The sequence below is a fragment of the Pygoscelis adeliae genome, unplaced genomic scaffold (assembly GCF_000699105.1).
Source record: "Pygoscelis adeliae isolate BGI_AS28 unplaced genomic scaffold, ASM69910v1 Scaffold46, whole genome shotgun sequence".
NCBI lineage: Eukaryota > Metazoa > Chordata > Aves > Sphenisciformes > Spheniscidae > Pygoscelis > Pygoscelis adeliae.
The window spans coordinates 514,125-527,550 of record NW_008824931.1 but is presented as its reverse complement, the minus strand read 5'-3'; the positions used below and the strand labels follow the sequence as shown (position 1 = coordinate 527,550).

The 13,426-nt window shown below is 41.0% G+C and overlaps 1 protein-coding gene across 1 annotated transcript in view; it reads left to right on the top strand.

Annotated features, from left to right (window-relative positions):
- Positions 1–10,367: 10,367 nt before the first annotated feature.
- The window catches only part of ETAA1 (Ewing tumor-associated antigen 1), a 16,267-nt gene continuing 13,208 nt past the window's right edge, over positions 10,368–13,426 (top strand). Inside the window, exon 1 of the mRNA XM_009325026.1 lies at positions 10,368–10,478. Within this exon, the coding sequence (XP_009323301.1) occupies positions 10,368–10,478 (111 nt within the window). The remainder of the gene's footprint in view (positions 10,479–13,426) is intronic.

The following is a 13,426-nucleotide window of genomic DNA, read 5'->3' as shown; positions in this document are numbered from 1 at the left end:
GCACTAAAGTCTGATTACCTGAATGATTTTTGAAACCTCTTTGAAAACAACTTGGCGGTGGGGGTGGGGGGTGTGTGTATTCCTTTCCGCTGTAACTTGGGAAATAGATGATTTTCTAAGAATTGTGAAATAGTAGCTCAATATTGTTTAACTTACTGATACTATGAATTGACAGAAATTGTGTTAGTCAAACTAATAATTGCTCGGTCAAAATAACCACCATTTCAAAGGTACATCTGCTCCCTGGGAGCCCCAGATTGGGGATGTTTGTTGTGAACTGCAGGGGCTGTTGCCCTTCAGACACCCAGACCAACCACAGCTCTACACAGCATCAGAGCTCAGGACGTGCTGAAAAATCAAACGTGCTGATGCCCTGACCAGAGCCCCAAAAGATACACAGTTAAGATCAGTGCTCATTTTTTAACTTCTGGGCCATAATCTTGGATTCCCTGGGCACTCCAAGCTCTCAGTCGACTTTGTTGTGGTAACAAGGGAATGTCAGACCCCTGCATAAGACTAAATAAACAAGAAATATTTCTACTAGAATAGTGCTGAGCAAAGCAAATATGTGGCTGGATGAGTAATTCTCGGAGGGAATCCTAACCCAGGAAACAAAAACAAAAATATATTTTATGTTCCTATAGAGCTTTTCTTATGAGCTTGATCATGCCTGTAAGGAGACCTTTCACAAAAGAAAAAGCAGGTGTAGAGTTAAGGGACCTGACTAAGAGCAGGTAAGTTGGGAGCAAAAATCAGTAAAAACATGAGATTCCCAAATCCTAAACAGAGCTAGAAACAACATGCTGGTCCTGGCAACCATTCAGGAGTACTCTGGTCTAGTGGTCTGACCACAAGCTGGGGAACCATACTTTTGACACATTTGCTCTGCAGCCCTCAGATTTCAGCATGTCAATTCAGGGCCTGCCCCACGGATATGCTGAGCTTCCTTGTTTTCTGGTGAAAACAGGAGCTCAGGATTTCTGCTGTTTGGACCACGGGCTCGAGTTGCCTCATTTTAGGCACCCATTTTTTCAAATGTCACTATTTAACCCCTCTGTGCCTCAGTTTCCACATCTGTAAAACTCGATAGCTATGCTTACCTTGCATGGGTGTCAGGAAGATGTATTTCAAGTCTCTGAAGAACTTTGAAAAGGAGAAGCAAAACTAACTGAATTTACGTATTATTTGTCATTTTTTATCCCATAAAATGGAAGTCAGATGCAGCCCAGACTGTGAACGATAACAAAATGTTCACCTAAGCCTTCCCTACAGCTCTGATGCCAAAACAGCCAGTGAATTCAGCATGGCTTTCCAGGAAGAAGGCAACTTCCCTACCTGCTGACCAGGCAACACCCAGGGTAAGTGGTAAGTTAATGTCTTAAATAACCACAACCTTTACTAACTGATTATTCTATCCATTTCCATTATATTCTTTAACTGAACTATCAATGCAGTTTACTGTGTATTTCTGATGATTAAAAAATCCGTCTTTAACAGAAGAATCCCTGAGAGGGAGCTTACTCTATTGGGAAGCAAAAAAATGCAAAATAAATATAATAATAAAAACCTCTCTTTGGGGTTTTCTTTGGTGCAGCATGTACCTCATTAGATTTCAGGCAGACACAATCTTGCCTTGACAGGTTTCAGATCTTCTAGAATTGATTAGACAAGCCCATTAGAAATGTCTACACCAGTTTCTTTCTAAACATGTATTTGAAGAATAATGGAAGACTTTACCTATCGTATCCCTTTTTAACAAAGTAGCCACTTGCCTCTCATGCTGGGTACCTTCACAAACTCTTAATGTATCTTCAAGTTTCTTGTCTGAAGCTTTCTTTCCCCTGCTCTAAATGTGCCATTTTTCTCTGGTCTTTGCAGTCTCACTTTCCTGAACGCTATAGTTCAGTGAAACCCTCTGGTAATGACAGCACTGGAGTGATAATGTACTTTCCCGATTTCCCGTTAATAGTAGCACTTGATCCAGCAACGGGTGCCAGCTCAGTGGCAGAAGGATGCTTTAATATTTTCTAGAGGTAAAAGGACCAGTTCAATTTACAGCCTTGGCTAACTCAGCAGTTTTGCTCTGTCTTGGCACAGAAATGAATGTTTTAGTTAAAACAAAGCAAAAAAAAAAAAAAAATCCCCCTTAGTTTGCTCAGTTTCATGCCAAAGCAACAAAGTACAATTGTTTTTTTCTCCCTGAGGAAATGTGTGAAAACTGCATAATGCAATGAAGCAGTTAAAATAACTGAGGGGAAGGAGGGAAAAGAGAAGGGGGTGAACAGCAGCATTAGAAAGGAAAGCAGTTTGTTTTTCTATTTTAATAAGAGACACATAATCACAGACCATCCAACAATACGTGTATCCTTGCCGAAGAGCTGCTGATATTCTACATTAACCTTTGATAGCGAGAAGTGTATTACCCCTACTGTTTTCCACAATAAATTATGTTATATCTGGCATCCAAAGCGCTAGGAAGTGTTCAGCCAGCTGGAAGCACCAGATTGGCCCAACATCCCTAACGTTCAGATTATAAATAAAGGGTACCTCATACTGCTAGTATAACAAAAACAAGCAATGCGAAGGAAGGGCAACTTCCCCCCTGCCCACAGAAGCAAAGGGCGTCAGTAGGGGAATGGCAGAACAGGAATTCAAGAGGGCACGGTTTCTGTAGCGAGATGCAGTCCCCAGCACGCCAAACCTCAGGCAAACGCAGGACTTCAGGCAGAGAAATGAGACTTCTCTGGTTACATCTTTACCGAGGCTTTGCACATAAAAAATGCCAAGGGGAAGTATATCTGGCTCTGCTCTTCCCAGATGGTATACCCACACAAACACACGCTCACACATACACATATCTTCCCACTCTTTAGGCAGCATTGCCTGTTCTCTTCCAGCCATGAAAATAATTAGCTCAGCCACAACCTCAGTTTCAGAGGATGTGGTCAAATGTGCCATGGTGCACGCTTCTTCCACGCTCTCTAATCAAAGGACATTATGGCCATAAGTACATAACGGCATTGCGATAAAGGTTGAGGAAAACCCTGCCTGTTATAATCTGGAAGGTGAAGATATCAAATAGGAAGAGAACAAAAGATTGTCCCAAGACTCAAAACCCAATGACTGAAAATGGCTATAAATGGGCTTTTTGAAAAGTTTGCAGCAGGTCCAACTGTTCTCAAGGAAACCACTTCATTAGCTTGAGTGGGAGCACAACTGAACCAGTGCTGAGAGCTGCTAAACCAACTCTACTGCTGGAAAAATTAACCTCATCTATTTATTTTAAGGGCTAGACTATGGTGGTCCCTGGTGAGGATGTAATGGGAAGTCGGATACAAGGAGCTGTTCTCCTCACCACTCCTTTTCGGTAGGGGCTGGTCGCAGCTGCAGTCCCCGTGCTCTCCTGAGGGCAAGAATTAGCCCCAAATTGGTATATTCCATCTTCATTACTCCAGCTATTATAAACATGGCTATATGCTTGCTTACTTAAGCTGAAAAATGGAAAAGAGGAACTAAAATTAAGGTTAATAGAAGCGGACAGAGTATTCCCCATTTACCTTGCCCTCACCATAGCTGCTTCCCCCTTCTGCCTTGAGTAGATGCTTTCCCCCACAACAGCACTGTTTTTTTTCTTTTTCTCCTCTCTTCCCTCCAGTTTTTCTTTCCCTGGTGCCCTCTTCCCTCCCATTGTTACTGCTGTTGTGGCTGTTTAACTTTGTCTATTCAACATTGTCTATAGCTTGGGATTTCTGAAAGAAGACACTAAGACAGGAGCTCTCCCTCTCCGGTCTGTAACACAGTGGGCAAGGGCCCTGAAGAATTGTACTAACAAAAAAATACATGAAATTTACAGCATCTTGTGATGGATCTTATGACTGAAAGGAGCTTGAAACTGGGCAAAGAAATAATGCATGGTCACCAAGATGTCTTTCAAAGTCTACCCATCTATATCTCTACAGTTGGTCTGTGCCACATTCTGAAAATTCTCATTTAATTTGCCTTTAGGCAACTGAGGTGCTGCCTGGGAAGCCTTTTATCTGTTGGTTTTTGCAGGCCTGAAAGGGTTGCTGAGGTGAAACATATGCCACAGAATAAATCAGATGCCCTGATTTATTTCAGGAACATGTAAGTATTTGTGCTCCTCAGGGGGGTGGAGGGGAGGCTAGTCTGAATGCAAGAATCACACATTTGCTACTACCTGTACATCCCAAGTTTAGACCTCTCTTTCTTGTTGTAGGAGCTGATGCTTCACTCAAAAGGTGGTTTGTTCAGATCCAGCTGTTGGCCCCACAATGATTGTTTGAGTTTTTTTAAAGAAATGGGGCTCCATCCCAAAGAATGCACAGATTTACTGTTTTTCTCTGAGACTCGTTACACCCGTATGAGATTTTTGGAAGAAAATAAAGACCCAGAGAGAAAGGTTTGAAGAAAAAGAGTCAGATCTGCAGCACTGCTTCCATGCTTCCTTTTCACTGTCAGGGACAACATACTGCACAGCTTGTTTAAGGATTCTGGATAGTGTAGTCCCAGCAGACATTTCCTGTACTAAGATGTATTCTTATTAGAGTTACCAAAAGGGAGTATTCAAAACATTACTTATCTGCACATAATCACTATATCACGCCATGTATCCTTTATTTTAATTCCTACTTGCTTGCTAATTACCCACCACACTGAAGGTCTCACAACTGCTCTCCTTTCAGCAGCTTTGTTTGCAAAGTGTCTGGCAATAATCTCCCAGCAGTGTATTATCATGCCCTTTTCATCACACTATTTAATCAATAGGGTAATGACCTCATATAAGCTAGTTCCAGGACCTAGCCATGCCATGCTAAATAAATGAAACAAACAAAACTGTGGGCTACATGCCTTCTGTTTTACAAACCTGGACGTGAACCATTTCTGCATTAAAATCTATTATAATATATAGAAATTGCAAATTCTTCACATCTCTTGCCAGAAAGAAAAGATTCTACAGTACTGTGGGGAAATGGCTGGTTTCTTTAAACAGACATAATTGCAAAACATGTGTGTTCTTGGTCAAGTGTTCATAGGAAGATTTATCCCGGTAACACTGGAAACAACCCTTTCCCCCAGTACATCACGTCATCACTTAGAGGACTGAATGGTGACCATCACAGCTAATGGGATGAAATCACATGCAGCACACTTCCAAAACAGAGGTTGGAACGAACCTTCTTTTCAAAAGGATTTCTGTTCTAGCAAGCAGAAGGAAAGCAGCTTCTCTCCATTTCCTGAGCTGTAAACTTACAAAGTGTGGTTCGCTTTGATTTTGCATCCCATGGCTGGATTATACTCTGCCTAATAAAGTGCATGTGAGACGTGTTTAGTAATGTGTGAACTCTGGAGCATATGTAGCATCACTCTAGTGCAGCGATTCTCTTGTCCAGAGGAATGGGGGTGATAAATTGGGTCTGTCTGCTCTTCCTAACCACCGCTTTTCATAATGCCAGTAGGAATTTAATTTCAGACAGACTTCTTTCATCAAATTTTGTTGTAACTGGACAACACAAAGAGAGGAACACAACTGACTAGCTGGCACACAGAGTGACTGCATATCCCTTGTATTCTTGGGGAAACCAGGGTAAAATATCCACAACAGCACAGAAGTTTCGCCCCATGCAACCTCTGACAGAATGGTTAGGACAGAAAGTAAGCTGTCTTCATGACACCAGCCCAGCTGGGGAAGGGTAGTTCAGGGACATCTGAAAAGAGGACGAGTATGCACTAGAAGGAGCGTAAACCACGCAATTTTGTGTTACCACGGCAGTATCACCATGCACTGCTTTCACATGAACGGAGATCCCCCCCAGAAACAGTGTGAAAGAAAAATAATAGTTTTTAATCCTGTTTTATCCCAGATACTAACTGAAGCCAACCTATTTCTACCAATATACCTTGAGACGAATTTTTACAGGAAATTTTTTGCTGCACCAATGCCACTTACGTTCTTTTGGCGCTTTCCTTTTAGGTGTGTTATGAAAATGACAATGTGCCAGTCATCCAAGCTGTCGGCACCAGCTAAAATCTGTTCTGAGGCAGAGTAATTTACACTTGGATGAACACCTCCCAAGAAGTAGTCACATAAATACCTCCACATTGAGATGCAACTCATTGCCGGTTAGGTAACTAACTCCTATAATGAGCGTAAGTGTGATCTGTCCCAAAGATCTGCAATGGCTTCAGTGCAAATATTCTGTTAAGCTGATGTAGAAGATGTTGGAGTGGTAACTATGCAGTGTGCCTGTGAAGCACTTGCTGTGTTACAAGATATTAGTTCTGGACTATAAAACTGCATTTTGGAAAATAGTCTCTCAAAACATCCCATATGACACTAGTCTAGCAAAGAAAGAACTTAAAAAACCCCACATTCCCAGTCCCTTAATGAACTGAAACTCTCCAATTGGCCCATCTGGTGGTCTGGCCACTGTGAAACTATTACCTTTACTTCTGATGCAGAGGCAGAAATCACAGAGAATAGCAAAACATGAAGGAAGTGATAAGACTAAGAAAAGGGGAGAAAGAAAACTCCACACATCAACTAAGGCACACTAACCTCCAACAGTGGGTGGTGACGCTAGACATTAACGGCTTCCCTGATATTTATTAGGACACTCAGAATTAATCAGTGTAAAGTATCATTGTCAGGTAACTGATTTTTTTTCAAACAAACAATTTTGCCTTCCCAGCAAAATCTGTCCTTGGATTACCCAGGAAGAAGGACATGTCCTTGAATTATTTCTCTAATCCATCTTTACAGAAAACAAATGATTCCTAGAATTGGTGATATTGCAGTACACCGTTGGTTAGGTACAAGAAATCCTTAAGCATCTTGTGAAAGGATCCACTTCTACAACGGCAACACATCCCTCCGACAGATGAACAGGGGTGGCTGGCATGAATATGAGACCTTCTGTCCTTCAGGGTGCTACTCAAAACCTAGCAGAAGGATCAAGCTGGACAGGATGGCAATGACTTGCCTTTACAGTTCATCACTTTGGTACCAGCTAGCTTAGCATATTGATACTTAAAATGCCACCAGTAGTTTTCAAGTTAAATGTTGACTTGAATGAACTCTCTTGCAAGAATCTCTCTTCTCTGTCAGGTAGAGTTTCAAGCTTTTTGTACACCATTGTGTACATTTTCCCCTATCACTTTTGTTCTGCAAGCATCCTTGTAAGCTGGAGGCAGAAATCCTTATTCCAGAGCATTCTGCTCATGCAAAAATGTTACATCCAAAAAAAAAGTTGGTTTTCATCTCTTACCACATAGGCAGTACAAGGTCATAGCTTTCCCTTCAGCCCTGTAAGCCTCTCTGCAGTCAGGGGGCAATGGGACACCATGGTCTCTCTGTTTACTTCTGGACATCTCTCTTTTACAGAGAAAAAGGAATGAGGAAGAAGAACCAAAAATGTGGTAACTTTCCCTCAGGTATTAAAAAAACCTTTCAAAACATGCGAGCTTGGAAAGAGACACACACAATCTAATATATTTATGAAACTTTTCACTTTAAGTCCTAAAAAACAAACAAACAAAACCCACTACCTCACCCTCCACTGTGAAGACTGCAGGACTTAACCATATGGGCAGGCTGCGTGGTAAAGACTTCTGAAGATCTTCTTACAAAAGATGGCTCTAAGTCATCCTGAGACCTACCGCTGACTGATCAAGGAGTGCAGGAGCACCTCAGAGAAAAGGCTACCTGATATAGATGGGGTGGAAACAAGCGAAAAAATCTAAGACATCAGAGCCTCAGATTTTTCACAATTTGGATGTGTGTCAATATTAAAGTGGAAAAAGTAGGAATTTGATAAAAAGATCCGATAGAAAAGCAAAGGAGCCATACAAGCGATAACTAACTTGATAAAGAACTAAAAGGAATAATCTAATTAAAGCTGATCCACATGGGTTTCTGGAAAACAGATCTTGTCAAGCTAACCTGATATCATTTTCTGATGTGATTACAAATGGGACTGCTAAAGGCAACCATCTTGATGGACGCCTGTAAGAGAGCTGGCTTTGTACCACACCATAGTTTGACCGAAAAGCTAAAAAGCATAAGAGATGGGATTCATCCACAGTAATTATAGCTGTCTAAAAGTTTGGCATCTTGTCTTAACTTCTCTATGTTCCCATTATAGTCAATGAAAAGAAAAAGGTACTGTCGAAAAGTGATTTATGACTTTTCATATAAGTCCACTACATCTTTCTGTGAAGGTCTCCATCTCTCTCCATTGTATATTAAGAGCTTAGAAAACTACCAACCATTAGCAGCTAATTTTTGGATGGCTAGAATTAGATGTGATGAATCAGAATGGTATCTTAAACTACTTTAAAACTACGTAGCAGATACATCTAAGCCATCATTATATGACTGGGGAACAAGGCACTGGTATTGGAATTGGTTATTGCCTCCTAGACTATCTTTCATTTTTGTTAAAAAAAAATCATTTTCACAATATTGGAAGATGACTAGAAAATGGAAAATAATGAGGAAGACAGTTGGGTTAGGTGAGTGTAACCAGACATTACATACTTCAGTATAGTCAACAGGAAGGCCATGGATCAAGGAACAAGTATAATGAGACAGACGTAATGAGGGAGGACTCTACTCTGGGAAAAAGAGATCCTAAAGAGGAGGCAAGGATTTGGGAACAGAGGCCATAACGAGCAACCAGATCACTGTGAATTTCTAGAGTTGTGAGTAACAAAAAGCTACTATGCTCGCCAGATGTACGAACAATAACCAACAGGAGTAGGGAGGTTATGTTATCTTATTTGGCATCAGTGAAACAACTTGTAGTTTCACTGGGTTCACGGTGTTGTTTTAAGAAAGGCTATGAAAAATTCCATGAATTATGAGGAAGCCAGGGGAACAATTACGGTATTAGGAAACATGTCTTACTGCAAGAGACTCAAGGCGCTCAATCAATTAACTTATCAAAGAGAAAGTTAAAGAATGATTTGATCACAGTCCACAAGTGCTTACTATAGGGAACAAAAATTTGATGGCAGAGGGCTCTTCAATCTAGCAGGCAAAGGCAGAACAAGATCCAAGGGCTAGAAGTTACAGCAAGACTAATTCAGTCTAAAAATAAGGTGCAAATTTTAAACATTCAGGGAATAACTTGAAATAACTTGCCAACAACTGTGATTTATTTTCCACCACCAGAAAATAAGTTTTAATCAACACTTGGCCTTGTTAGAACTTTATACTTGTATTTCTCAGCTTATTAATACATTCATTCTGAGAATCTCAGAACGTTACGGTGGAGAAAAAGAATAAATGTTGTAAGTTGGGAAGCGTTCACTGCAGTATTCATACACAGCCAAGAGATTTCATTTCCATTTGATCACCAAGTCACAGACCCTCTACTGTGAAGCTTGCCTAACTGAAACACCTTCTTATTACTCCACACTATGCAAACCTTTTTGATTAATGAGCACTAACTCAAAGTAGATTGCACTAAAATTAGGAAGCAGGAAGAAATCATAATTTGCAATTATCCCTCGCAGAAATACCTCAATACAATACTTTAGAGTCATTTTAGGCGTGCCATTGTTTTCCAAATGTAAAGGTAAAACACAAATCACAATATGGTAAAGATCTCTCAGTAGGCAATTAAAAATTAATCAGCTAATTAGATCAAATGAACAAGAAAATAAGGTTCAGGAAGACATCCATTCTAATTAACATAATATTAACTTACAAAAGACTTGTTCAGACAAAAAAAGATCATCTTTATTTCACATATCAAACCAATCAATAGAAGGAAACAAACAGTTATTTCTTACCTTGTTATCCCCATGACCAAAGCCAAAAGGAAATGACAGTGAGTCAACCGCCTGTGCAACTGTATTCATTTCTTATTATTTCTAATCTTGTTAACTATTAGAATCCACAGTTTAAACTAACTTATATTAAATTTATGGGGATTCTACCTATATTGTGCCTACTCTGTACTTGCTGTGTCTCTTAAGAATCTTCTAGGTACTTAAAAATAAAACTAGTGAGATCCAAAGTCTCACCTAGGTTTCTCCTCAGCTAGGTGATTCCTAACTAAAGCACAGGGCTTTACTGTGGAGACAGAGGATGTTAAAATAAGAAAAAAGTGGAGGGATTCTTAAGTCTGTGTCAGGGATGATAACATATACTCTCAAGGAAGGAAATAACATTATAGGACACCTTATTGAATAAACCTGACTGGTTAAGCGGAAAGGCTCAGGCAATCAGACAAGGAATTGGGCATGGTTGAACCTAATTAGATAGATTGCATAGATTAGAAATATCTGTAATTATAGGACAGTTCCTAAAATATTTTTTCAAATGTCAGATTACTCCAGCAATGACCAACCACCCCGACCTTCCGGTTGGAGTCACAGGACACATGCCACAGACTTTCGAGTGCTCCAAGGGCTTCGGCAGCTGTGAGACGACCATGACTCCCAGCACTCCAGTGCGGCAACTGTGTGGACAGTTCCCAGCACAATCCACAAGTACCACATTTTGCAGCCCCTCGTGGATCTCCTATGTGTTACCCAGATTCATATTACCCAGTGACCCCTTTGCCAGGCCAGCACAGCTTTCCTGCCCATCTCATGACACAGGCCTAGTTTGGGAGCAATCCTTGAACTTCCTGAGAGCTGCATGGGTCTCAGTGCTACAGGCCAGGCTGGGCACAACTGCGTTATTTACTTTTGCAGGGGGAAAAAAGAAATCTAGAAAGAGTATGTAATGGTTTAGAAGCAGGCTTTGCAAACCAATTCCACAATGAATGTATTTCACTTTGATCACCCCTTCTAGCCCATAACAGAATTGAGGCAGTATTTTGTTTTGCAGAAATTAGTACCTTCAAGACCTGCAGTGGATTTATTATTTCTGCTAGGGCTTGCACTTCCTTTCTGATCCACTGCTGTAAAATCCAGAGGGACAGAACAGCGCAGAAAATTACTGCGAAGATGTAGTGTGACATAGGAAGAGTCAGACGCATTATGTGTGAACAATACGACAAAAGGAAAAGCCACCTGAAAATAAATGAAAAAATTAATAATCAAAAGGGTGTCTAATTCTTATCTGGGCACTTGTTTGCTCACTCTATGAATTAGGACCATCAGGCCATGGCATATAAAGCTGGAAGGGACCCTGGGCTCAGAACTCTGTCCTGCTTAAGGAAACTGCCAGAACCAACCGTTCTGGGGAAAGAAACGGTACCACCAGAAAACAAGTGAGGCATCGGAAACATAATTTTTCTCTTGCTTCATTCCTGAAACTAGGGCTCCATGACTTGGGGCCAAACCTCCAAATCCACTCCAAGCTTGGTCTTGTCACTGAAACAACCAATAATGGCAATTAAGTCACACAGGGCATCGGTCCTGTAATGCAGGCATCAGGTACTGGCCTTCAAATCATTGTGCAAAGATGACAAAACTGCTGTTAGGAGAGAATAACTTCCAATTACCCCAACATTAAAACCAGCAGCATTATATGCTGCATAATGAGAGTCACACACGCACATGGAACAGAGAGACTTCATTGTTATGCATTTCTATGTAAACTGTGGCTTATAGTTAATGGGATACAGGCTCAAAGAATAATGTATAGAATTTATAAAACGAAAGCCTCAAAAAAAAGCACTTTGGTAACAGAAATTGTTTTTTCAACTGCAAGCTATGAACACTTGACATAAAAATAGTCTATCCAGAAATCGCTGAGTATGTTGAAGGAAAGCGAAGAATGACTGCACTTGGAGAATTTCATACTAGTTTGATCACTGATTCTTCAGTAAGCTATTTAGGACCGCAGGCTAAACATTCTCCTAGAACAGATGTATCAATCAAAAGCTAAGCCTACTTTAAATAAATAGGCAGTGCCTATTTTCTTCTCCAGAATGCTTGATGAAAAAGCTGTCTTCTCTGGCCATCCATTGCTTTGTGTTTGGTAGCTGACAAAACAGTTCACTGATTTACACTGTGGCATGTGAGAGCTTTAGCAAGTCTAGATCTCAAATACAGGTCCGTTTTTGTCACTGATGAAATAAATAATCTACAGGATATAGAGTAGATGAATACTTGTCAGGCTTTCCAAACAAGCCGGAAACCTATTCTTTCCTGTTCTTTAAAGAACCCTCTAACTTGTTTTCTTACAAGGGATTAAAAAAATTCCAGAAACTAAGAGGGCAGAACAGAAAACCTATTTCTCACTCCGTGATAGCCTGGAGCTGTAATACAGCAGGATCAACAGAGGAAAGGGAAAAGGGAAAAAGGGAAAAAGGGAAAAAGGGAAAAAGGGAAGAGGAAGGGGAGGGGAGGGGAGGGGAGAGGAGAGGAGGGGAGAGGAGAGGAGGGGAGGGGAGGGGAGGGGAGAGGAGAGGAGAGGAGAGGAGAGGAGAGGAGAGGAGAGGAGAGGAGAGGAGAGAGGAAAAAGAGAAAAAGAAGAGAGGAGAGAGAAGAGAGAAGAAAAAAGAAAACCTTGCTGCTGTAATTTCTATGAACAGTTTTTGATCCTGCCCTTATTTATATCTTCTCTTCATGTATAAACAATAAGGTAGCAGAAGGTGCATCTCAGCTGGGAGGATCACCCAAGATGCATGTCCTCCTTGGTACAGCAAACAATGATAGCACCGACGTGAGTGAAAAATAGTGAAAAGCTCTGAAAGCTCCTTGGCAGCACCGCCAGATGCAGCAAATAAGTGAGTGGATGGGGATGGCTGCCTCAAGACTCCTCCTCATCATTCCTCAGCGCAAGTCTATCCAGTGTGAGCCAGCACAATGCAGAGATGCCCAGATCATTGTACCTGTTGAGAAGAAGCAGCTATTGAGCTGCCTCCAGCAGCAGCATGTTGAAGCTAACTGACTCAGCTAAGATCTAAGGCAGAAGTTCTACAAACAGCGATCTCCGCAGTCTTGCACAACCGTGATTCATCTCCTCAATGCAGTTCACCCTGAGCACTGGTGAAGGCTGTGGAATTAAGCCTACATTATAATAAATACCTAATAGAAGGCCCTCCTGATGGCTCTCTCCAGCTTTCTGCAAGGGGCCTGAACCTCCAGGGCTCCCTACAGACCTCTGCGACTTGTAGCCTGTTCATTGACTGACCAATTCTTCTAAATGGCTCACCCATTTTGGCTGAAAATTTCTTCTAAATGCTCAGACACCAAGCAATGGAAAATTTCCTTTACATGCCAGTTAATGAGCAATGGAAAATGTCATCACGATGAAGTTATGCAGGTACTTAAGTGCTCTGCTGGATCAGGCCTTTGTGAGCTACATTATAGTCTCACATTTGATGAGATTTTCTGAGTGTGATAAATAAAATAAGATGAACCTCTATGATAATGAAAAAAAAAAGATATATGTAAAATATTTTTAAAGCTTCTATGGTTCTTGGATGGCATGGTGGGGAGA